Here is a 23,578-nt window from a genome sequence, read left to right on the forward strand (position 1 = left end):
GATGATTCTTTTTTGCATAAACTGTGACAAGAACTTAAAAGGAAACTTAATGACAATGTTGGCATTGATGTCTCACCATCATGCAGGGAGCTATGGCTGCTGATGGTTGGATTAGTTTCAGAAATACCCTTTTATCAAATCATTGGTATGCAGTTCTACACATATGCGTATAAAATGAAATTTAGCAAAAGCTCTGGGTTATAGGACCCGTGAAATTTAACAGAGGCACAGAGTAGTAGTACTCAATGGTGTGACCCCAAATTTTAGAAAAATGATAAGACAATGCCAATATCTGAGACTGAAGCCATGTTAATTGAATGAGATTTATCATTTACAGAAATCATCTACCACATGAGATGTTTTTTAAAACTTTCATAAATTTGAATGCAAATGGTAACTGTTATAGAATCTTCCAGAACCAATCTCAGTTGTCACTAGACTGAGGTACTCCTGTTAAATTGTGTGAGGGAATGCATGTGTGAATGTTAGTCGGGTGTGTGTATGAGTGTGTGTGTTTATGTGGGGTATGTTAGGGAGGAGAGTGTGGACAGGTATTTACTCTGCAAAGAGTATGACAACAGGATCCCAAAGATAAGAATTTGTCAGTGTTATTCCAATTCTGTTCATGGCTTGTGGGTTTGGCTTGTGGCATGTGTGGTGAGGTACTGCATGGTGGGGTGAGATGGTTGTTGTGGTGGGTACCACATTGGCGGAAGGGTGTGTGGTGTGGTGGGGTGAGCTAGGGTGTGGTGTGGTTGGAACTGGCATGTGGTTTGACGTAGTTTAGAGTGGTGTGGAGAGAGCCTTGGTGAGGGGTTTGTCACGAGGCATTAATTACGTGGGCTGTGGGAGGTGAGAGACTGGAATATATGAGTGTGTGTGGGGATGTAGTATAGCTGTGGTTTGTGAGTGTGTGTGTATGTGTGTGAGATATGGTTATTACTAAGCTACAACCATATAGCTTTTGTTTAGATTTTCTTTTGCCCTTTGTTTTGGTCTTTGTTTTGGTCTTTGTTAGCCTTTTGTTTTGTCTTTGTTTCACTCTTTGTTTAAACTTTCTTTGGCTTTTGTTTGGTCTTTCTTTAGCCTTTTGTTTTAACTGTGTGTGGCCTTTTTGTAGTCTTTGTGTAGCTTTTGTTTTTAAGTGGATCTTGGCTGAGGACCCATCAAAAACACCTTGTGTAATGAAAACCCAGGATATATAATCTCTCCCTATATATTCTGCAGGCATTGAGTATCCTCAACCTCCCCAGGGACCTGGTACAGACGTGGAAGCTGTTTCACACAACAACTGCTACTTGAAGGTAAGGGGATTCCATTGGTTTTCATCTTCAAATGGCAAGTGCACATTTTTGTATGGGCCATTTCCTTATAGAGCAGCCAAGATTGGGAGGACATAAAAGGATGGAGAAAACAAGAGCAGAGGATACCAAGTTTATGGTGATGTGGGGAGAGAGCCCTCCTGGAATGTTCTGGCTAATGTTTGGGAACTGGCTGAGCCTTGGGAGAGGCTAACTCAGGTTCTCTCAAGTATCCAGCTTCATGTTCCTGGAGCTAAGATCAATGGGGCTAATGGCTTCTTTTTTGTCTATTTCTTTTTTTGTTATTTATCATGATTGAAAATGAGTTTATCTTCTTATTTAGGAACAATGCCTTCCCGCATACAACGGGGTTTATGTGTGGGGGATACTAAGAACAATGAAGTCCAAATCTTGTAAGAATTTTGCTCCCTATCGATTAGAAACCTTAACTGGAAATGCATTCATGCTTTATCTTGTACAGAATCTCAGAAATCGGGGTTTTGTCAGTTTTGTGGTTGATAGAAAAAGGAAAGAAAAGATTGTGTTAAGGGAATAAAGTCATGAACTTGGCTGGAGTTCTAGGAAGAAATTGGGGAAAAGAATGCTTTGTGAATAAATCAGTAAGGCAGAAAACAGACTGTTGTCAGATGTTCAGCTATGCTATTTTAAATTATTTAGAATAGCAGGAGAATGCCTTGGTGAGTGGATTTTAAAAATCGTTTCATATGTACAGAAAAAATTGGAAATAATACAAAAATTCCAGGTGTATCTAGATTGTTCAAATGTTGACATTTTACAACATTTGCTTTATCATTCTTTCTCTATGTACACACACATATATATTTTTCTGAGCCATTTGAGATTGAATTACAGACATGGTAAAAATCTGGAAATTAACATGGAGAAAGAACTATTGACAGACCTTGATATGACCTTGACTGTTTTGAAGAGTACAGGCCTGCTGTTTTGCCAAATGTCCCTCAGTTTGGGTTTGGTCTGATGTTTTCTCATGATTAGGCCCAGATTATGCAGTTTTGGAAAAGATATGCTTGCATTTGAGGTCATACATTTACAAATTAAAACCTAAATCTGACTGTACAAACTTTTAATTCTTATTTATCTAATAGTAACTGGGATTTTAAATGAGTACCTAAAATCTTACAAGAAAATAGAAAAATTGAAACCCCAAGACTTTTTATTGATAATTCCCCAAATTCACCAAAAGTGTATAAGCACTGCCCTTTATTCATAAATGGTAATTACACTGACATGTAAGTGAACTTGAAAGGTTTAAAGAGAGGTATTTAACCTAGATTCTTTGTATGTGTTGAATTCATGTCTATTACTCTGAGTATTCATTTCATAAATGTGGAAATTCCTTTCTAAGCAAAACAATCTGCTGTAAACAGATACAGTTCAACAAAGAGCTGTCCTAAATAGCCACTCCAGGCTTGCTGGCCCCCTTTAACATGTTGACAGGGTACCTGATAGAAAGAACTTTCATTTTGTTTGTTTGTAAGTGGGAAAATGTCTGTTTGGGGGTGGTTGGCAGTTTTATGATTCTTAAAATAGTTTCGTTAGATATGCAAATATAAATCATCCATTTTTTTCCTCAGAGAAAACTCTGAAGTCATCATAATCATCATAAATGTGGGGAAATTGATGAATTGGTTATATGATCTTTGTAGTCAAGTGAATGTATTATGACTTTAACAGGACTATTTCCTGGATGAGGTAGATAAGTACTTTCAATCCTGCATATGGAATTAAATGAGAAGTTTGGGGTTCTGCATGAGGTGCTATTTAAGCTTGAGGAACTCAGCTTTTGGGAAAATGTAGCATTAGCTATTCTGATTGTCTTATCTGGGCAAGAGAAATCACTCTGGAGTTTGAGAAAGTGTTTTCTACTTAAAGCATGATGTGTTCCTATGATGGGCCATTCTGGGGTGGAAAATGAGGGCCTCCTTCTCTCGCTCAGTCAAAAGAATTGGGGGTCAGGGCATGGAAGATTTGGAAAGCCAGGAGAATTTTGTGGATAGGATTTGAATTGCTTTCCACAACCTGGAAGTCTGGAACTCTAGAGAACCCTAGGATTAGGTTCCATCACGTGGGCTCCAAGAGTGGTCTCTTCTATGGGCTGGGCAGGTCTCTGTGGCTTCCGGTGCTTCTGTTATAATGCATTAGGTAAAAACTTGGTATTAGTTGTGCTCTGGGTGGTTAAGGGACCAATATCTTGTTAAATGTACCTGGAATTTTGTTTCTGTTTAGGTATGGTGAAGCCAGCAGATCCAGAGATGACTGCCATTGAAAAGATAGTTTGTTACTAACAGTTCCCAAGAGGAGGGGGCATATGAGACCAAGAAGGGCCTGATGGGGAAGGACCAGGGTCAGTCAAGAGCCAGAAGGAGCGAGGAAAGCATGGGCCAGAGACTCCATTGTATCTTTTTTGCAGGGAGGACTGAGCAAGGCAGGGTAAGCCATGAAGATGGATGCGATGCCCTTGGTGACAGAACGTAGAATGAGAAGAGGGTATGACTATCCTTTGGGGCACTCCCACATTTACAGGTTAGATGGACAAGGAGTGACTGGCAAAGAATAATGACAAGAGTCAGAGAGGAAGGAGGGAAGCTGGAACATGTGGTATCATGGAAGCCAAAGGGAAGGAAGCCAGAAGAGGGAGTGGTCATCTTTGCAGAATGATTCTGAGTTGTGGTGTGATGTGAAGATATAACGAGTACATTAGATTAAGTGACATGGAAATAGTTGGTGACTTTAACAAGAATTGTTCCCATGGAATGATTAAAACAGGAATTAGAGGGTTTGTGGGGGGAACAGGGACTAAGAAGTTGGAAAGAAAACTATAGTCAACTGAAGCCAGAAATTTGAGATATTTTTGCTCAGTTATCAGCCTCTTAGCAACTGTTTTTTCTTAGGCTTCCCACAGTCTCACTCTGAAATTGCACAATTTTGGTATTGGCTAAATGTCTGAAAGAAACTGTCTATCTATCTATCTATCTATCTATCTATCTATCTATCTATCTATCTATCTATCTATCTATCTATCTATATCTTCTTAGTAGTTCCCTACTATTTGTTACTCTCCCCGCACCCCTTCAGATCCCTGCAGTCTTAGCAACCCGTAGCTCTGATCTCTGTTTCTTCTTCTCTCTGCTTAAGCTCTTTTCCCCCTGTTTAGCAGTTGTCAACAAAGACAACCAATCAGAATAAGAGGTTTCTTTTGGAGGTTATTTTTGTGTCTAGAATCTTCATAATCTTATAAGTCCCCTTTGTCCAAATATCACTTCAATGATCTGATATATATTTTAAAACTATGGGACAATGGCTATGAATAATCTCATAAATCTCCATATTGCATGGGAAAACAAGATTGATATTTTGAAGTTCTCAATTGAATGCTTTATCAAGTTGGACTCCCTCACTGTGTTTATAACACAAAAAACACATCTCTCTTCCAGAGCTAGAGGGGAGAGACAGTCCTTCAACTTCTTTCTTCAGATGTTTTACTTAATTGCGAACACTTGCATGTTTGGATACAGACCTGAAATTTCATTCATTTCAGAAATTTCATTTATTAGTGGTGAAGCAAAAATCAGGTTTATAGAGCTCAGATATACTAGGAGAAATGACTAAAGATTTTTTACTTAATGACAGTGAATTAACTGGACATACAGCATTCTTCCTCTATAATGACAAGATGGGCTTTAAAAAGTTTGCATGTGTTTTGTGATTATTGTGAAAACTTCCCCCTAACCCCCAATTGACTGCCAGCATCTATATCCATCATCAAGATCCTAGAACTGTGAGAGCGAAGCTCTGTGTATAATACACTTGAATTAACTACAACCTAAGTAACCAAAACGTTAAATTAGTAACCAGGACACATTGTACTGCTTCTCTTTCAGGAAAAAAAAGAAGCAAATGATACCAAGACAAGCTCATAACAGAGATCTAATCATCAGATGTGTACGGATGAAAATACAGGTACAAATGAATCCCTTATATTGTTTTAGATTTGCATCTGAATTATTGTATAATGATTCCTAGTATTCAGAATGTCAAAGTAGAATGCAGAATCAGCAAAAGACTAAGCTATCAAACTTTGAGTAAGAGGTAAACACTTTAAATAACTATTTCAGGTGTTTCACAGTATTCTAGGTTTTGGGAGTAGAAATTTGAAAAAAAAAATCTATACATCAGAAGTAGTATGACCTCAGCTACCTTTGTCCAGCCCAGGTACTATGTACTCTGCCTCAATCATTCATTGTCATGCGTGGAACTTGTCAAGACTTGACAAGTTCGTCTATGAACTCTGTCTGTGAATCAAATAGTGCAAACATCTAGGAGCTCATTCACAACCTCCTTTCTTTCACTTGCTTTGTTAAGTGTTCCACTACAGCTCTTCTTCCACTCAGTACTTCAAGTTGATTTGCCCCTCCACCCGTCCATTCATTTAAGAATCCATTCACCTACCATCCATCCTCACTTTTCTCTATTTTCTTCTCATTATGGATAGATTCTAGGATTCATTATTTCAATTATTCTCTTGCAAATTCTTTGGCAAATCCCAACCCTGGATGAAACTATTTGTCTTCTCCATGTCTGCACCCAGGCTGCTGAGAACAGTTGGAGAAAAGCACAATGGGGGCAACTGGTATCACTACAAATTACAACTAGGCTGTCAATCAAAACTACCTGGCAACTTGGTCTCTAAATTTGTGCAAAATCTATTTTAAACCCCATTTTTATTCTCAAATCTCCAGCTTTCTCATTCTCAGCTCCCACTTCCCACTTCCCTGGAAAAATGAAAGGTATTAGATGGGAACTTAATACAGCCAACTGTTTTCCCTCTTCCAACAAAGGCCAACCGTTCTACATATGCTCTGCATTCCATCTCCTTTTTTTTCCCTTAAGAATACTAATTATTTCCACTTTCGGATTTTATTTCAATCTTTTCCTCTCTACTGGACCCTACCCATCAGCTCTTATGTATGCTCTCATCATAACAAAAAAACCCACAAATCAACAAACCAACCAATCACCCCTCTTCCATCCTCAAAAACAATAAAAACAGCACCCCACCCCTTCACCCCACCCCACCCCCAAAAAACACTCTGGAAAACTTTTTTCTAGCTACCATGACTCTACTCCCCTTCATTCTCACACTTCTGGCCTGAGTTGACTATAGTTTTTCTCTCCAAATCCTCAGTCACTGTTCCTTCCACAAACCCTCTAATTCCTGTTTTAATCATTCCATTGGAACACTTCTTGTTAAAGTCACTAACTATTTCCATGTCACTTAATTTAATGTACTCTTCATATCTTCACATCACACCACAGCTCAGAATCATTCTGCAAAGTTGACCACTTCCCTTTCGCTTCCATGATACCACATGTTCCAGTTTCCCTTCTTCCTCTCTGACTCTTCTCTTTATCCTTTGCCAAACACTCCTCATCCATCTAACCTGTAAATGTGGGAGTGCCCCAAAGCATAGTCACACCCTTTTCTCATTCTACATTCTGCCACCAAGGGAATCACATCCATCTCATGGCTTCAATTGCCATCTATACTCCAACAACTTTCAAATTCTACTCCCACCCAGGTTTCTCTCAACTTTCTACTTGATGTCTCCATCTAGATGCCCCTCTAACACCTCAACTCGAATGCATCCGAAACTCAACTCATGACTCTGCATCTTTCCCCAAACCTTCATCTCCAGTAGATGCTTCCACCACCCACCTAGTTGCTCAAACTACATACCTTAGAGTCACCCTTGACTTTTCCTCTTGCTTTTTTAAAAAATGAATGAATAATTTCAATACAACGTGGTAAATATAAAGATAGAGGCATGTAAATTACAAAATGGAACAAAGATAAATTGCGTTTCATCCACCCTAAGCAGTCTACCAGTGTAACTGCCATTGGATGACTCAGATGATGACCTTGGACTCAAAATTTAGGAAAAGGGGTGGCCAGCAATCCAGTGCTTATTTTAGCTTGTCTCTAGCCTGGTCTCTTTGTTTCCCCAAAACTGACACCTTTGGAGAACCCAAGTTACCGTAGCAGGTCTCACCTTCCACTAGCTATCAGTGGTGCAATACAGCAGCCCATCAGGTAATCTAGGTTCTCTCCTTTAGCCCCCTGCTATGACTACAGCCCAAATTAACACTTAGGTTATAAGAAAATGCAAATCTGGATAATTGGTTGGCTTCTCTTCATCCCAGAAGAATTCTGAGAGAGAATTTGTTTTGCCTACATATATGTGCATTCAAAATCCCATCATTTTCAGAGAGGGAGAAACACAATTCTTATTTCGTACATCACAAACAGATTAAGAAAGACAAATAATTATAAAACTAAGCACACCTTGAAGAAATATTTTCTACTGAGAGACCACTTTATGTTAAAATCTTAATTCTTAAAATAACCCTGCTTGGAATCTGACAAAAGCAGCCTGAGTTCTATGTAACACCCCGGGGAACAGAGGCACCTGGGGATTTTTTACAGGCACCTTCAATTCAATCATAGTTAACACTCATTCAGTGAGTGGAGGGCACAGCAGAACCCTTTGGATTAGATAGAAGCCCTTTCCTCAAAGAGCTCAGGCTTGGATCACAGCCACACAGCCGCATTATTATAACATAGTATGGTGCGTCCACCAATAGAAGTATGTACAAATTATAGAGATAGCCCAAAGGAGGGGCGGGTCCTTTGATTAGGTGAGACCTTAACTGGGTTGTTTAGGATAAATAGAAGTTCACCGCACAAACATGGTGGGGGAAAAGGCATTCTAGGAGAAGGGAACAGCATGTTCAAAGGGGCATCTTTTGATCACAGGTTGATGTTTCTGACCTATAGCAGTGAGAGGTGGTGGTGGGAGATAAAGGGAAAAAGTGGGCAGGAAGGGTCTTGTGTGCCATATTAACTAAGAAGCAGGACTTTGCTCTGTAACTGGGGAGAACCTCTGAAGTTTCTGAGTAGGGGGATGGATAAACAAGGAGACAAACTCATGCCTTTGGTTCCTTTTCCTGGCTCCTTTCCTATCTGTAGAAAATTATGAATTATTCATCCACATACAATTCTAGTGTAAGTTCATATGTCCATAAGCTAAAACAATGGATTGTATAATTTTAGATGTTAACAGAATAAATAATGTCATGTTATTTAAATCATGTTCAGAAAATTACTTTACTTTTAACATGTTTATCTGGCTTCACTATAATCAGCAGGTTTTCACTCCTAAAACATTTGCTAAGTATATTGTCTATATGCTAAGGATACCAATCGTGGGTCACACCTGTTCCCTCCTCTAGAATAGCCGAAGTCAGAGGTAATGTTTGTTCAGTCAGAAAGGGCTTTTGCAAAAATCTGTGGGCAGTGTGGTCCTTGGTCCACTTTAATTTGTCCTTGTTGAAGGAGCAAAACAAAGCAATAAGGGCTTTGCTGTGTCTCCCTAGTGGATTGTCAACTCCCAGACAATCGGGACCTGCTTACGCTGTTATGTTTTCATAGCCTCTGCAGTTCCTCGAATCGGTGTTGGATTTTGGCAAGATGCTGCTCTCTGGGTAAAAGCACCCTGATTCAAAATCAATATCTCTATGATGTTTTCCTTACCTGGAACTGGTTTGCAAACAAGAATCTAATGTTTAATGTTCATTGTACTAATATGTAAACATTTTGGTTGCCAAGGGCACAAATGGATAAACCAGGACAAGAAGGTAGATAAAGATATCTTTAGAGACAGCGTGTACCGTGTTTCCCCGAAAATAAGACCTAGCTGGACAATCAGCTCTAATGCATCTTTTGGAGCAAAAATTAATATAAGACCTGGTATTATATTATATTACATTATACCCGGTCTTGTAGTAAAATAAAACCGGGTCTTATATTAATTTTTGCTCCAAAAGATGCATTAGAGCTGAATGTCGGCTAGGTCTTATTTTCGGGGAAACAGGGTAGTAGTTACAACCAAAGTTCACTTCCTACATGTATTTTTGCTGCTGTGGGCTGGTCAACAGGGCAGCCATTGTCTTTTACTGTGTAAATCTGCACTCAGAGGAAAACATTAGCTCCTGACCTGAGGGGGAATTAGCAAGGTTTTAGAAACTATTCAAGGTCTCTAAGGGAGGTGGTGAATGTGGAATGAATTTGCTCTGCAGTGATGCTTTTCATAGTAGAGGATTTGGGGCTGAGCAGACTTTGGAAAGATGTGGGAGGTGAAAGAAGCCAGGGCCTGGAGTGGAAGCTTTGAACCCCCAGTTTTAGTTCCAGAAACAGCTCCCGCATGCATTCTTCACTTGCAGGAAGCCACGGGTGTCCTTCTGATAGTCCAGGGCTCACACGCGGGGACGGTTCCTTGTGGCGAGCTCCAGCCCAGTTCCTGTTTGCTGAATGTCCCTGCCCCCGTGCACTCCCTCCGGTGCTCTGATTGGCTGCCTTCTCCCCACCCTGTAACGTCACCTCCCCCCTATTGGGGACTAATCGGAATGGTCACGAATTGATACTTCTTCGCTGCCATTTCCCTTCTCTTTAGTCTTACAATTAATCATATTTGTATATGATTACTGGCTTTTAAAGATTCGTCTTTTTCTATTATTGTTTTTCAAAAAAATTTATAGTTTGTTTTTTCTTTAAACATTCTGATTATTAACACTTTATACTTTTATGTGTTTGTATAATTTCTTCTCTGCTGGTGCAGCTCTTTTCATTTGTAACTTCGTGGTATCTTTTATTCTATAAAAACCATCGTCTTTGATTTCCTTCCCTCCTCTTCACCTCTGCCATGTTAGAAGCTGCGTGGTTCAGGATTAGCAATGGAGACTAGTCTGCCTTGCTTGGGATCTTGGGGTCCTTTATGTCCTCAGCTTTCTCATTTGCAAAATGGGGCTATTGTGAGGTTGTGAGGATGAAATGAGTTAAATACATAAAGCGCTTGGATAGTATCTCCTGACTTGTGTTTGCTATTTTTATCCTTATTGGGGTCTTTGGTCTATTTTCACTTTGTCTCTCTTTTGAGTAATTCATCCATTTCCCATAAAACAATGCCCCCTCTGTTATGAACCATATTGTTAGGTGGGTGCAAAAGTTATTGCGGTTTCAAAGATTAAAAATAATTGCAAAAACTACAATTACTTTTGCACCAACCTAATACTATACACATGTGGGTCTGTTTCTGGGCTCTCTATTCCGTCCCTTCGATCTATATTGGTCTATTTCCAAGCCAATACTCTGCTGTTTTAATTAGTATAGTTTATGATGAGTGTGGGAACTTGGTGGGACAAGACCTGACTCTTATTCAAAATTGTCTTGGCTCATCTTGGTTCTTAATCTTCCATAATAACTATGGGATCTATCTTATCAATTACATGAAATATGATATTAATTAGAATTGCATTACACTTATAGATTTATTCAGAGATATTCAGCATACTTAGGATATTGAATATATTGCAAATTTCTTCTTGAAGGTCTTACAGTTCTTTCATCAGATATATTTCTACTGGTAGGTGTCCTGTGGTTTTGTGACCAGTGTAAATAGCTTTTTTTATTTTACATTTTCTAATTGGATCTTCCTCCTGATCTATAGAAATGATTTTGATCATAGTATACCGATCTTGGGTCCAGAAATCTCCTTGGACTGCCATTTTAGTTCTAGTAGTTTGTAGCGTATCATCATTTTCATGTTTTATTTTTTTGGTTGTATTTTATTGATTTATTTTTGTTGTTTTGTTTGTTGTATTGGTTTAAATTTCAAGTGCTCTGTTGAATAGTAGTAATGATAACCCTTCTTGGGGTGCCTGATTTGGATGAAATGTTTCTAAGATTTCACCAGCAGTAAGCTGTTACTATAAATATTTTGGTAGCTAGCTTTTTATAATGTTAAGGGCATTCCTTTCCTTTTTCACTACTATAAGATTACTTATCATAAGTGGATACTGAATTTCATTGAATGCTTTCTTAGAATCTATTACTGATCATACTTTTTCCCTTAATCTGTTACTATGGTAAACCATACTTACAGACTCTCCAGATCTAAACTATTTTGAGATTTACCATCTCTAGTTTGCATTATGAAATATTTTACCTATTAGACTGGCAAAAATCTGAGAGTCTAATAACCCACTTTATTGTTGAGGTGATGGGGAAATGGGCAGAATCATATATTGCTTGTAGAATGATAATTTGTACAAACCCCACAGAGAGCAAGTTGAAAAACCTATCAAAATCTACAAAATGACAAATGCATAGATTCTTTGACCGCATTTTTAGATATTCACCCCTCAGATACTTGCACATGTGTGAAGTGATAGGTACACCACTTTATTCACTCCTGCATCATTTGTAATCATAACAGACTGGAAACAATCAAATTGTTCACTTATAGGAGGCTTGTTGAAGAAATCATGATGCTCCCTGACAATAGAGTCGGAGGCAGATAAACAGGAATGAGGAAGCTCTGTGTGTCCTCTATGGAAAGAGTAGTCTACCAATTATTCCACTCTGCAAAAAGTAGTGGAAAAAGGACACACATCAACCCCCACAAACATATATATCTACAAACTAAAACGCAGTGATAACCAATATTTACTGAAGAAGGCTCTCTGTGTGCTAAGAACTGTAGAAGGCACTGAAGTAGAATGGAAAACGAAGTGGCTGCTCTCACGAAGCTTATATTTTCATGAAGGGAGATAAAAATAAATGAATAATAAACACATAATAAAGTTTCTATGGATAAGATAGATATTGCCAAAGACACATCTACACACAGTCTCTAGTTTATCTTCTGTTCATTTCTGCGACTGTTTTTCATTCTAAAGTAAGTGTTTTGAGAGAGGATTCAGGGCCACACAGAGAGATGTAGTTAATGCTTTTAAACTGCTGCACAGAATCCCCTGGCATGAATTTACGCATCTTAGCCAGTTCTCTGCTGAACATGTTCATGTTTTGTGTCTTTTGTTTCTGTTTCGAATGGAGCTGTAGTCCACATTGTTGTATCCACCTCTCTGTGCACATGTACTACGATTCTCTGAGGCATCTACTCAGGAGTGGACTTCCTGGGACTTTACACGCGCACGTGCAGTGTGACTACGTGCTGCTGGGTTCCACACACCCAAGGGGCTCTTCTGAGTGACACGCCCACTGCTGTGTGTGAGGGCTTGTTGGCCTACACCCTACCTCATCTGATGTTAGGCTATTTAACTTGTTTTTCTCTTTCATTTGGTTTTTAATTTTTCTATTACAATTGACATACACTATTATATTCGTTTCAGGTGTACAACATAGTGATTAGACATTTATATAACTTAGGAAGTGATCCCCAATAAGTCTAATCCTTACCTGGCACTACACATAGTTATTACAATATTACTGACTGTATTCCCTAGGCTATACTTTACATCCCTGTGACTATGCTGGAACTACCAATATGTACTTCTTAATTTCTTCACTTTTTGCATCCCGCTCCCTGGGCTATTTAACTTCCACTACTGTGGTAATCTTGTAGAATGATATCTAACTGTTGTTTTAATTTGTGTCTTTCTGATCATTGATGACTTTCAATGTGTTTTGATATGTTTGTCGATCTACTGCTTCCTCTTTTTTAAATTGCCTGTTCACATTTGCCTAATTTTCTATTGGGCTGTCTTTTTCTTATTGATTTGTAGTTCTTTAAAGATTCCGGATAGTAATTTTTTGTATGTAATATGTGTTGTATTATTCCAGTGTTGCTAATTTTTTGTCCATGCTTATGGTTCTTTTGACATACAGTAGGTTTTAATTTTGATGTATAATAGTCAATTATACCGTCTGGGAAGTTAATGATATTAACATTATCTGTTGACAAATCTGCCTTCTCCCCACTGATTTGTAATAACATCTCTATGACATACCAAGTTCTCTTGTATAATGGATTTGTTTCTGAGTTCTGTTTTCTTTTCCACCGATCTATTTGTCCATTTTTGAGCCAATACCAACTATTTTAATTACTGTCTCTTAGCGGCATGTTTTGCTATCTGGTGTCAAAAGTCCTGTTATTCTTTTCAGAATTTTCTTGGTATTTCCTGGTCCTTTGCTCTTTCATCGGATCAGATTGTCATGTTCCAGAAAAGATCTTTGGTAATTTGAGTAAGAAATGCATAGTATTTGTGAATTAGTTTTGGCAAATATTGTATCTTTACGATGTAGATCTTTGTCATCTATGAAAAAGTTTTCCTTTTATTTATTCACATGTTCTTTCATATTTTCATTGAAGTTTTGGAAATTTTTCCCCAAAGGATTTACACATTTTAACTTTTACTTTATTTCTAGGTATCTCGGGATTCTTGTTGCTAGTGTGAATAAATTTTTTTCCCAATTATTCTTTTCCATATTCCCTCTCTCCCTGAGTGTTCTCCGATGTTCCCTTGACTGTAAATCTCATGTATATGTCGAAAACACTTACATTTTTCTCTGTCTCTATCTCTATCTCTGTTTCCGTCTCCATTTCTATCTCCATCTGGGTTTATCTCCTGACCTATGTAGCCAGTCATTTTCTTTCACAGCCACTTGGAGTCTTCCTAAGTTTCTCACATTGAACACACCTGAGACTGAACTCTTGATTCTTCCCTTCCCCCATCCTTAAATCTGTTTCCATCCTAGTAAAATGATTCCTCATCTAACCTAATTTCCCTTGGAGAAATCCTGCTTGTCCTTCTTTCCGGCCTCCATTAACCCATCTGCATGTCTTGTTCATTGTTGGGCTTCCTGTGTCGCTCATTCTGTACTCTGATCCTGAGCAATTTTGAGGCGTATGTCAATGCTTCTGGTACAGACCAGTCTACTGTGGGCACCATCAGCACTAGATATTTATTCAGAAGCATCTCAGATTTAACGTGTTTGGCATAAAGTGGGTGCTCAGTTAATATTTGTCGAATAAATGAATGTCCAAAACGATACCCTTACTCTCCACCCCCGCTGCGTTTCCCACCTCAGCAAACTGCTCCATTGGGCATCTGCTCAAGCCGGACGCCAGGCAGTCGTCCTTGCCCTTTCCTTTCTAATGAAGCCCATATCCAGCTGATCCCCAAATCCTCTTAATTGTGCTTCCAGGGTCCATCTCTGCTGGCCCTGCTCTGGTTCAAGTCCCTGTCCTCCCTCACTGGTCGCCGCGCTTTCACTCCTGCTCCCCTCCAGTCTACATTGCCAGAAGCCTGAGTGATCTTCATGGAACATAAATGGGGAGATTTGTCTCCTCTTGTCAAGATCTGTCAGTGCCTTCCTATTCTTTAGCTCACCGTCAAGGTCCTGGACCGTCTTACACACACCTCACCCTCCAGCCTCATGATGCTCCAGCCACAGCCCCTTCTCTGGTTTCTTGAGCACACCAAGTCTCAGGGCCTTCTGTCTGGGACTCTCTCCTTCCCTGCATGTGGATGACTCCCATGTGCCCTTAAAATGAAATGTTTCTTTTTAAGGAATCCTTCCCCAGCCCAGCCACTCAATCTAAGTTGATCTCATTGTTATATTCTCTCCTAGTACCCAAAGGTCTAGTCACATTTCAATTAGACATTGACTACACTGTTCATGAGATGGTCTGTTAAAGTCCCCTTTGCTGTACCCTAAGCTCCATGATGAATCCAGGGATCTTCTTTGTCTTGTTTACCACTGGCACGTAGTAGCCACTCAACGAGTACTTGAACGAATGGCTGAGTGTGACTATTGTATTTGGCTGCATTTGCCTTCAATACACATTGTTTTACACATGCAGCCTAATGCCACTTGGCCCCCTCTGTCAATGGGGTCCATTATGGTCACTAACTGTCTCCATAGCTCCCACCAACAGGAGCCTAAGATGGCTCCTGGTCTCCAGAGTACCAGTATCTCATCTGTTCAAGGCAGGGTCTGAGTGTGTGGCTCTTTCCTGCTAAGGCCACCCCGGCTGAGGGTTGGCCCATGCTGAGGGTGCTCCCTCTGGAGGTATCTGATGGGACCTGCGAGAGCTGTGAGCACTCTTGATGTGGTTTGCCACTGGCTTCAGCTGGGATAGCAGGCTACCTGGAGTTGATGCCATACAGTAAATAACCTAACTTCCTGCTGCCTTCACTTGATATTACAGAAGTATTTTCTTATGTCAGTAAACCTCTTCATAAACACCTTTCAAAATGACCGCCTAATATAGTTGGTCTTCAAATGGCTACTTAATATTGTCCTGATTCATCAATGATAAGAATATTAATAATTAAATAAAAATAAAAGCTTTTTTGCTTACATTGTATTTTTTATAAAACTGTAAGGATTCCCTTGCCTATCTTCTCTCCTTTAATAAGCTAGCCTGATTTTAAGAAATGTACAGAATTATGAATGGTTCACTTTTTCTTTCTGGCAGTTTCTTGAAAGACCATGACAATTTGGGGTAATATTCAGAAATTAAGTTTGGGATTTTCCTACTACTTCTCCCACCCCTGCCTCTCTGTCCCTACCAGTAAGTAAAATTCCATTTACTCTTCTCATTCATATCCTTACATTATTACTGAAACTATATTTCTGTCTCTCTCATAGAATGAAAGGTTAAAAGATATTGCTGTCAAGGGCATTGATTTTCAGAGAATAAATATTAAATTGTGAAATGGAGGCAGAGTCTAACAGAAATTCATTCAAAATTTATAAATATTTTAAGCACTGAAAGTTAATTCTTCATGCTTTGAACTAATATGGTGTTTTAAATGGTAGACATTTCATCTTGTTCTCGAAACTATAAAAATTGCAATTTCCCATTACTTCCATCTCTTCTATAATTATTCCTAATCCTTTGAGGGCAGAAAGGGCGGCAGTGTAAGTTTTAATGAGAGATTATCACCATGGATAGGAAGAAGTTGAGAAAAGGAAAGAAAAGGCCTAAAAAGAGCATGTCCTCCTTTGCTCAAGGCTTCTCTACCTGGTGAATTTATGGGGGAATCCAGCATACTATGGAGCACAAGCAAAGGGGAGAGAGAAAAAGCTCAGAAGGCCGACACCCAAGTTCTCTCTTTTCTCCAGATGAAAACTCAAAATCATGGTGAGGATGTGGTAGATGTCTATCCAGAGAGGTTTGAAATTGTGTGTGTGTGTGTGTGTGTGATGGGGGGGATCCTACTGACACACTTCCACAGGAATAGTGGGGACAAGCTGCAAGCCCCTGGGGGAGGTCTGCCCTCAGCTACGTCCAATGTGGCCTATGAGTGAGTGCACAGCTTTGGATGGGGAGCTGTCTAGGCCAGTGGTCCCCAGATGGGGCTATAGACTCCCTATATGTAGTGCATGGTCTGCGTGGGAACCAGAATTTACCTGTAGTGGACGTGGATGAGCTGAGAGGACAGCTGGACCAGAACAGGAGGATTCTGAGAAGGGACTCTGACGTCCAGTGGTCATTAGTAACATGTCAGGGGGTTGACCACATGAGGTGCCCTATGGCACAGTCTAGCAGAGGAGGACACCACCCAGGCCAGCCACCCCTTCCTTCACTGCCATGAGACTCCCAGCTTCCCCATACTCCTGTCCACCTTGAGAAGGAATTGAAGGAGGTAAAGAATAGTCTTGTGAGGGAACTGAACTTTAACTGACTACTTATTAGGAAGACAGAGTTTAGGCCAGAAGTGATCAAGGCAGTATAAACTCAGAGGTTCGGTTTCTCTCTCCTTTTCCAGTTCTTTCCCGGCCAATATTGTACTATTGCATCAATTCTACAACCCTAGAGAAATGAAAAAGTTGTGATTTTTTTTTTTTTTGTAAAACTGAACTGAGTTTGACTAAATGTCAAATTTCTTGCTTTGTTTGTGAACCTAATTTTTCCCCATTCCTTAATCCATGTAACATATTAAGAGGTCTTAATCTTTGATTAAGTTTTGATATCTGAAGCCGGAACGCTAGTCTTCTCACATATGGTTCGGGTCCTGGAGATTCAGGGCTTGTCTCCTGCTGCTCCCATGCTGAGTTCGTCATACAAGACAAAAGGCAGGTCCTTGTTCATGGTTCTGAGGGACCTGATTTACAAGACATGAAGAACAGTTCTGTTTTTCAAATGCTGACTGGAATCCACCCTTCACTTTGCAGAGCTTGTACCCATTTCCATATTTGACTTCCTGTGGTTCCATGTAGATGTGAAGGAGTACATGGGCTGCAACATGACAACTTACTACTTGCATTGCATTTCCTTTCCAGAAGACTGCCCAAGACTAGGGCCACATGCCACTTCTATTAAATAATTACCTCACATCCCAGTTGCCTTTTAAGAGAAGATGATAGAAAGAAAAGAATGGTGGATGGAAGGAAGCCAATGCATTTTATGTTCAGGGTTCTAGTCTCCACCTGCAGTCTCCTTAGGGATGAGTGAAGCTCTGTTTAAAGACAGCCACGACACAGGTGGTTACAAGAGATGCTAATGCCATCTCTGGAATGCATAATTAAATGTGTGTGTTGATTAAAGCTTGCTAATTAATTTGCATGAATTAGGAAAAGGTATAGTGGGTTCGTTCATAAAGTCTAAACAATTTTTTGTTTTTTAAAGAGCAGCATTTTATAACTTTCAAGGTCAGTTAGAAAGGTCCTTTCCTGTGTTGCCTTTTTCATTGAACAGACACTGTTGCCTGAGCCAGAGCAGAGGTCTCTGAGGGGACATGGGACAGCTAGAGAGCATCTGAGGACAGGCAGGGACAGGCTGAGGGGCCCTGCAGCTGTTGAAAGAGACACTCTTTGTTTATTCTTTCATTTTCATCAAGCATCTACCAAACATGTGTTCTGAATTAGGCATTGTACAAGGCTCTGAGGACAGAAAATTTAAGAAGACAAAGACACAATAAGGATAACACTAAAGATTCCAGATGCTGTCCTAGAATTCTGTACAGCAAACAAGGTCAGGGCACAAAAGAGGGAGGAGTAACCATTTCTCCTCGGCAAAAGGGAAGGCTCTGGAAAATCTCCCACACGAGTGACTTGACTTTGGGCTCAGCTCTACAGTCGTGGAGGCATTTGTTGTGTAATTGTTGGGTGGGAAGGAAGCAGCGTAAGGACCCCTATGGGACAAGGCCCAAAGGCTTGAAATAATCGTACCTCTTGGGGGCTAGGAACAGCTGGATTGGGATGGATGCACTCACCAGGGGAGAGTCCCTTCTTGAATAAACGCCTTATTATTAAAGAAAACTCATCTTCCCCATGGACTTTTGCCTACATCTCATTGGCCAGAACGTGTCACACGGGGAGTTGTATATATTTAACTGGGCATATCACACTGCCAAAATCAAGGTTTGTTATTGAAGTAGGGTAGAGTGTGTAGTGGCTAGTCAGCTAGTCATATTGACTGCTATAACTTTGCTATTTATTATTATTATTATTATTATTTGATCTTGGAGAGTTCACTTAACTTCCTCAGGCCTTTTCACCTCATCTCTAATATGGGGACAGTAGAGATGACCTGGAAGGGTTATTTTGGGAATTAAAAATAATAGACATAATGCGTCTGGAACATAGTAGGTGTTCAATAAATAACGAGGGGAGGTTCTTGTTCTCCTTTCTTTGGTATCTGTCTACTTCCTTTTCCTTCAAATACTTGCCTCACTTTCCCCTCCTCTTTAATTTTAGACTCTATTGAAACATCTGGAAAGCCTGGAGATTATATTGTATAGCTTCAAATTCAGTTATTTTTCTCTTCATCCTGACAAACAGTTAGTTCATAATTATCTTTGCTCTGTAATGAGTTGGTATCTTCAGTGAAAACATTATGTGGTGTTTATAATGATTTGTTTTTAGCCGCTAAAGTAAAGATGTAACTAATGCTTGAATTAAATGTCATCAGAGATAGATGCGATACATAAAGAGTATGTCTGAAGAATTCAATGGAATTAGGTCATTTGAATGAATTCTTAATAAAGGGGAAATGGAATTTATTAAGCAAGTATTTTAGGTACAGTGTTAGATTCTTTACTTTATTTTATTTAATACTAGCAAAGGCCCTCTGAGTTAAGTATTGTTATTATTATTTGTTATTACCCTCTGTTATGGACCGAATGTTTGTGTTCTCCCAAAATTCGTATGCTGAAATCTAATCCTCAGTATGATGGTATTTGGAGGTGGGGCCTTTGGGAGGTGATCAGGTCATGAGAACAGAGAGCTCATGGGTGGAATTAGTGCCCTTCTAGAAGAGATTCCAGAGAGCTACCTTGCCCACTTTACTGGTCTGTGAACCAGGAATGGAACCCCACACCAGATACCAAACCTTCTGGGGCCCTGATCTTGGACTTCTCAGCCTCCAGGACTCTGAAAAACAAATTGCTATTGTGTATAAGCTGCCCAATTTGTGGCCAAACTGATTAAGAAACCCTCTTCTGGATGAAGAAACTGAATATATTAATTTGGAATTGTATTTGATTACCTGTAACTGAAATAATAGTGGTTCAAACAAGGTGGAAGTTTGATCGTCTCTCATGTTAAAGGTGCTCAGTGTTCAAGAGTCAAGGCTTAGAACAGTGGCTCCAGAGTCATCGAGGATTCAGGCTCCTCTGGTTTTGTGCTCAACCAGGAGGCCTCACCTACAAGGTGGAGCCATGATCCAAGATGGCTGTTGTGCCCAAGAATAGATTGCTAGACTGTAGTTTGTGCCTATTTTTATCTTCAGTAGATAACTCTAAATTGTTTCTAAAAATACACAATCTTTCCAAGCACGCATGGAACATGTAAAAATATTAACTGTGTAGTAGTTCACAAAGCAAATCTCAACAAACATCAGAGTCATGATCATACAGACCACTTTCTGACTAGAATGCACCAGAATTATTAGGTTGATGCAAAAGTAATTACAGTTTTTGCAATTATTTTTAACCTTTTAAACCACAATTATTTTTGCTCCAACCTAATAGAAATCAACGTAACAATAAGAACTCCATACACCTGGAAATTTTACAACAGATTTTTAAAAATAACGGATTAAACCACAATTATTTTTAAACCACAATTATTTTTGCTCCAACCTAATAGAAATCAACGTAACAATAAGAACTCCATACACCTGGAAATTTTACAACAGATTTTTAAAAATAACGGATGAATTGAAGAAGAATCCATCCATATTTAAAACGAAGTGAAAATGAATTATGTTAATATTTGTGGTATGCAGCTAAAGTTGTACTTAATGGAAAGTTACAGTCATAAATGCTGGTGAGAAGCATTTGACTCAAGAATAGAGAAAAAGACAAGAATATAAACTTAAAAAAAATTGAAGAAGTAACAAATGCATCCTGAAATTAATGAACTAGAAAAAAGAGCAAAGGTAAGCAAGAAAACCAAGAGCTTGTTTTTGAAAAAAGATAATAAAGTAAATAACTTATGGCAAGATTAATCAAGAAAAGTGAGAGAAGATGCAAATATGTAAACTATAAAGGGACCTGTGACTATACATTTATTACAGATTTTAAAAGCCATAAGAGAATACTATAAATAAGATTATGTCTATATCTATAAAACTTTTTAAATTAAATGAATGATTTTCTGAGTATAAAAATTTGAACAGTATATAAGGTATGGTCCTACTTTTTATTAAGTATATATTTACATGTAAATATACTAAAAAATATTCAAATATTTTACAAGTGGTTAAGTATGGGATAAGAATTTAGAAATTTTTATTATTTTCATTCATCCAAATTTTCTAATTTTCAACAGTGAATGTAGATTTTAAAACTACTAAGGACCAGTGGGGGAAGAACAAAGGCAACATCTATGGGTCACATTCCCTTCAGGACCCTCTCCACGTTTACGTTCTCATCCCCCACTGTGAACCTTCTTGCTCTAACAGGGAGGTCCTGGCCGCCATACTCTGTGATGTCTCTAAACTCCATTCTCTACCTTTCCTTCTTCAGGAAGCTGTTTCCCCAACATTCAGTCTTCTTACACTAGGACATAGAGCTATGCACCTGTTCATCCTTATCCCATCCCTGGCCCATCTCCAGTCACCCAAAGTCCAGTCTGGACCCAGTGCCTGGACTCTTGCTTCTGGGGGAGGACGGCTGGACACAGGGGCACAGACAGTGCTGGCCCTGGCCAAAGGACATGGGATTTTGGAGTCACACAGACATGGAGTCAAACCCCCTGTCTGCCTCTTACTGGCTTTATGAACTTGGTCATCTTTCTTAGCTTCTCTCATCTTTAGTTTGTTGGTGATAATGCCATATCATAAAAATGAGGTAAAGCGTATAAAGCAACCACCATACACTAGGTACTTTAGCAATGTTTGGTTTTGTAATATTTTTTTTTCTATCCTAAATGAGTCACTAAACATAAGGAAAAAAGAGTCCATTTCCAGCAAACATTACAAAATACACAAAAATTAATAAACCCTTAATTTAGTTTTTTTCCACACAGTTGGGCAGAATGTCGATATTCCAGGTTTTTGTTATGCAGAATAACACCGAACATTAAGTTGGACTATGAGAGTAGCAGGGAGTGTGTTCCTTGAGTAGAAAGTTCCCTCACGTGACATGCTATTTTATGTCTCCCTACCTCTCCCTGCATGGGTGATTTCCAGTGAGATGAGTCAGAAAACAACTAAGGAGGGCCCCAGACTCTCCAAGAACCAGAAGTTTTCTGAGCACTTCAGCATACATTGCTGCCCACCATTCACCTTTCTCAATTCCAAACGCGAGATTGTGGATCGGAAATACAGCATCTGTAAGAGCGGCTGCTTCTACCAGAAGAAAGAAGAGGACTGGATCTGCTGTGCCTGCCAGAAGACCAGGTAAGACCGCGCTGCACCTGGCCTGGGCCTTGGCCTGTTGTCGCTCAGCTCCAAGCCCCGCCCTTCCTACTCTGTGATGCGGGAGCTGGGGTTCTGCAAGCTTCTCTTCCCCCAGCCCCCTGACAATTGGCTCCCTGTTAGGTTCTGCCGTTGGAAAGTACTAGAGGGAGAGTGGAAGGTGGGAGGGGGGCAGGGCCTGCCTTCCTGTTTCCAGCTTCTGTCAGCATCCCTTAAGCAGCAGAGGAGAGCCATGGCTCCAGCCTCCAGCTTCTTTTGGCCCTCTCAGCACCAGCCGACGTGCAACGTCCCCTCAGAGGCCCAAGCACCAGCCAGCTGCACCCCCTGCGGTGGTCAGAGCACCAGCCAAGCCACGGTCCCCTCCGAGGAGGTCTGAGCCACGGTCCCCTCCGAGGAGGTCTGAGCCACGGTCCCCTCCGAGGTCTGAGCGTCAGCCACGCCCCCGCCCAGAGGTCCGACCACCACCAGCCAAGCAGCGTTCCCCTCAGAAGTCCAAGCAGCAGCCGCGCAGCAGCCCCCAAAGAGGGCCAGGCACCAGCCGTGGGGGGTCCCCCGTCAAAGCTTCTAGGTTCTGGTAACACCATCTCTTCCCTTTTGTTCCCCCAGCCCTAAGGTTAGTAGCTGCTTCCTGTGTTGACTAACATCTGGGTTATCTCAATGGCCCTCTCAAACCTGTGTCATCAGTTCCCTGCATTAAATCCCCTCTGTTTGAAATACCTAGTGTGGCTTCTGTTTTCCTCATAGAGACCATTGGTACAATACTTCAGATGGCAGTATGCATGGTTTTCTTTGCCTAGTAGGACCGGAAGTTATTAACTTATCAATGCATAGTATTGATCACAGTAACAGTTTGAGTCAGTGAGGACTTTGATTCCTGTGCCTCAGAGAAAGGAGGGATGGCCACTCTGAGGAATACTGTGTATGTGTTAAAGGAGAGATTCAGCCATTTTGTCCATCCATCCTTCCAACACACTTCATCGGATGCTAATCCCACTTATTCAGTCATCCAATAAACTTGATGGCATACCTGCAGAGTTCCATACACCATGCTGGGGGAAGGAATATGGCAGTGAACAAGCCAGGTTGTTTGTGGTTCACCAGGACCAAACAAGAGAATAGCTAGTCCTAGTGTAGGGTGTAAACGCCCTGATATTATCACAATCAGTGTGTACATTGGGTGATAGGAGCCTGGAGCAGGATTATGCTTCACAGAGGAGTTAGGCTGGGATGAGTAATGAGTAAAAGCAGGGTGATCCATGGAGAGAGAAAAGGTGAGCCAGATTTTCATCTGCTCCGTCTTAGGCAGGTCAGCTTTCTTTTTTTTTTTTTTTTTTTTTTTTAATAGACTTTGTTTTTTAGAACCGTTTTAGGTTCACAGCAAACTTGAGCAGGAGGTACAGAGATTTCCCCTATACTCCCTGCCCACACACATGGCAGGATAGCTTTTTAGTTTTTTTAATATTTGGAAATGAATCCGTTTTATAAGTTAATAGTGGGTGTTCA

At 40.1% G+C, this 23,578-nt stretch overlaps 1 protein-coding gene across 7 annotated transcripts in view; it reads left to right on the top strand.

The window, feature by feature from the left end:
- Nucleotides 1-1,186: 1,186 nt before the first annotated feature.
- Nucleotides 1,187-23,578, top strand: part of MOBP (myelin associated oligodendrocyte basic protein) — a 41,055-nt gene continuing 18,663 nt past the window's right edge. For 4 of the 7 annotated variants that reach the window (XM_081072453.1, XM_081072452.1, XM_081072454.1 and 1 more), the window contains exons 1-4: nucleotides 1,187-1,304; nucleotides 5,225-5,303; nucleotides 21,848-22,057; nucleotides 22,344-22,643. In XM_081072453.1, coding sequence (XP_080928579.1) covers nucleotides 21,852-22,057; nucleotides 22,344-22,643 — 506 coding nt within the window. In that variant the 5' untranslated portion in view covers nucleotides 1,187-1,304; nucleotides 5,225-5,303; nucleotides 21,848-21,851. Of the gene's footprint in view, nucleotides 1,305-5,224; nucleotides 5,304-21,847; nucleotides 22,058-22,343; nucleotides 22,689-23,578 lie in introns of all 7 variants that reach the window. The other 3 variants (XM_081072456.1, XM_081072457.1, XM_081072458.1) reach the window with 3 other exon arrangements.

Source organism: Rhinolophus hipposideros (genome assembly GCF_964194185.1).
Source record: "Rhinolophus hipposideros genome assembly, chromosome: 14".
NCBI classification, from domain to species: Eukaryota; Metazoa; Chordata; class Mammalia; order Chiroptera; family Rhinolophidae; genus Rhinolophus; species Rhinolophus hipposideros.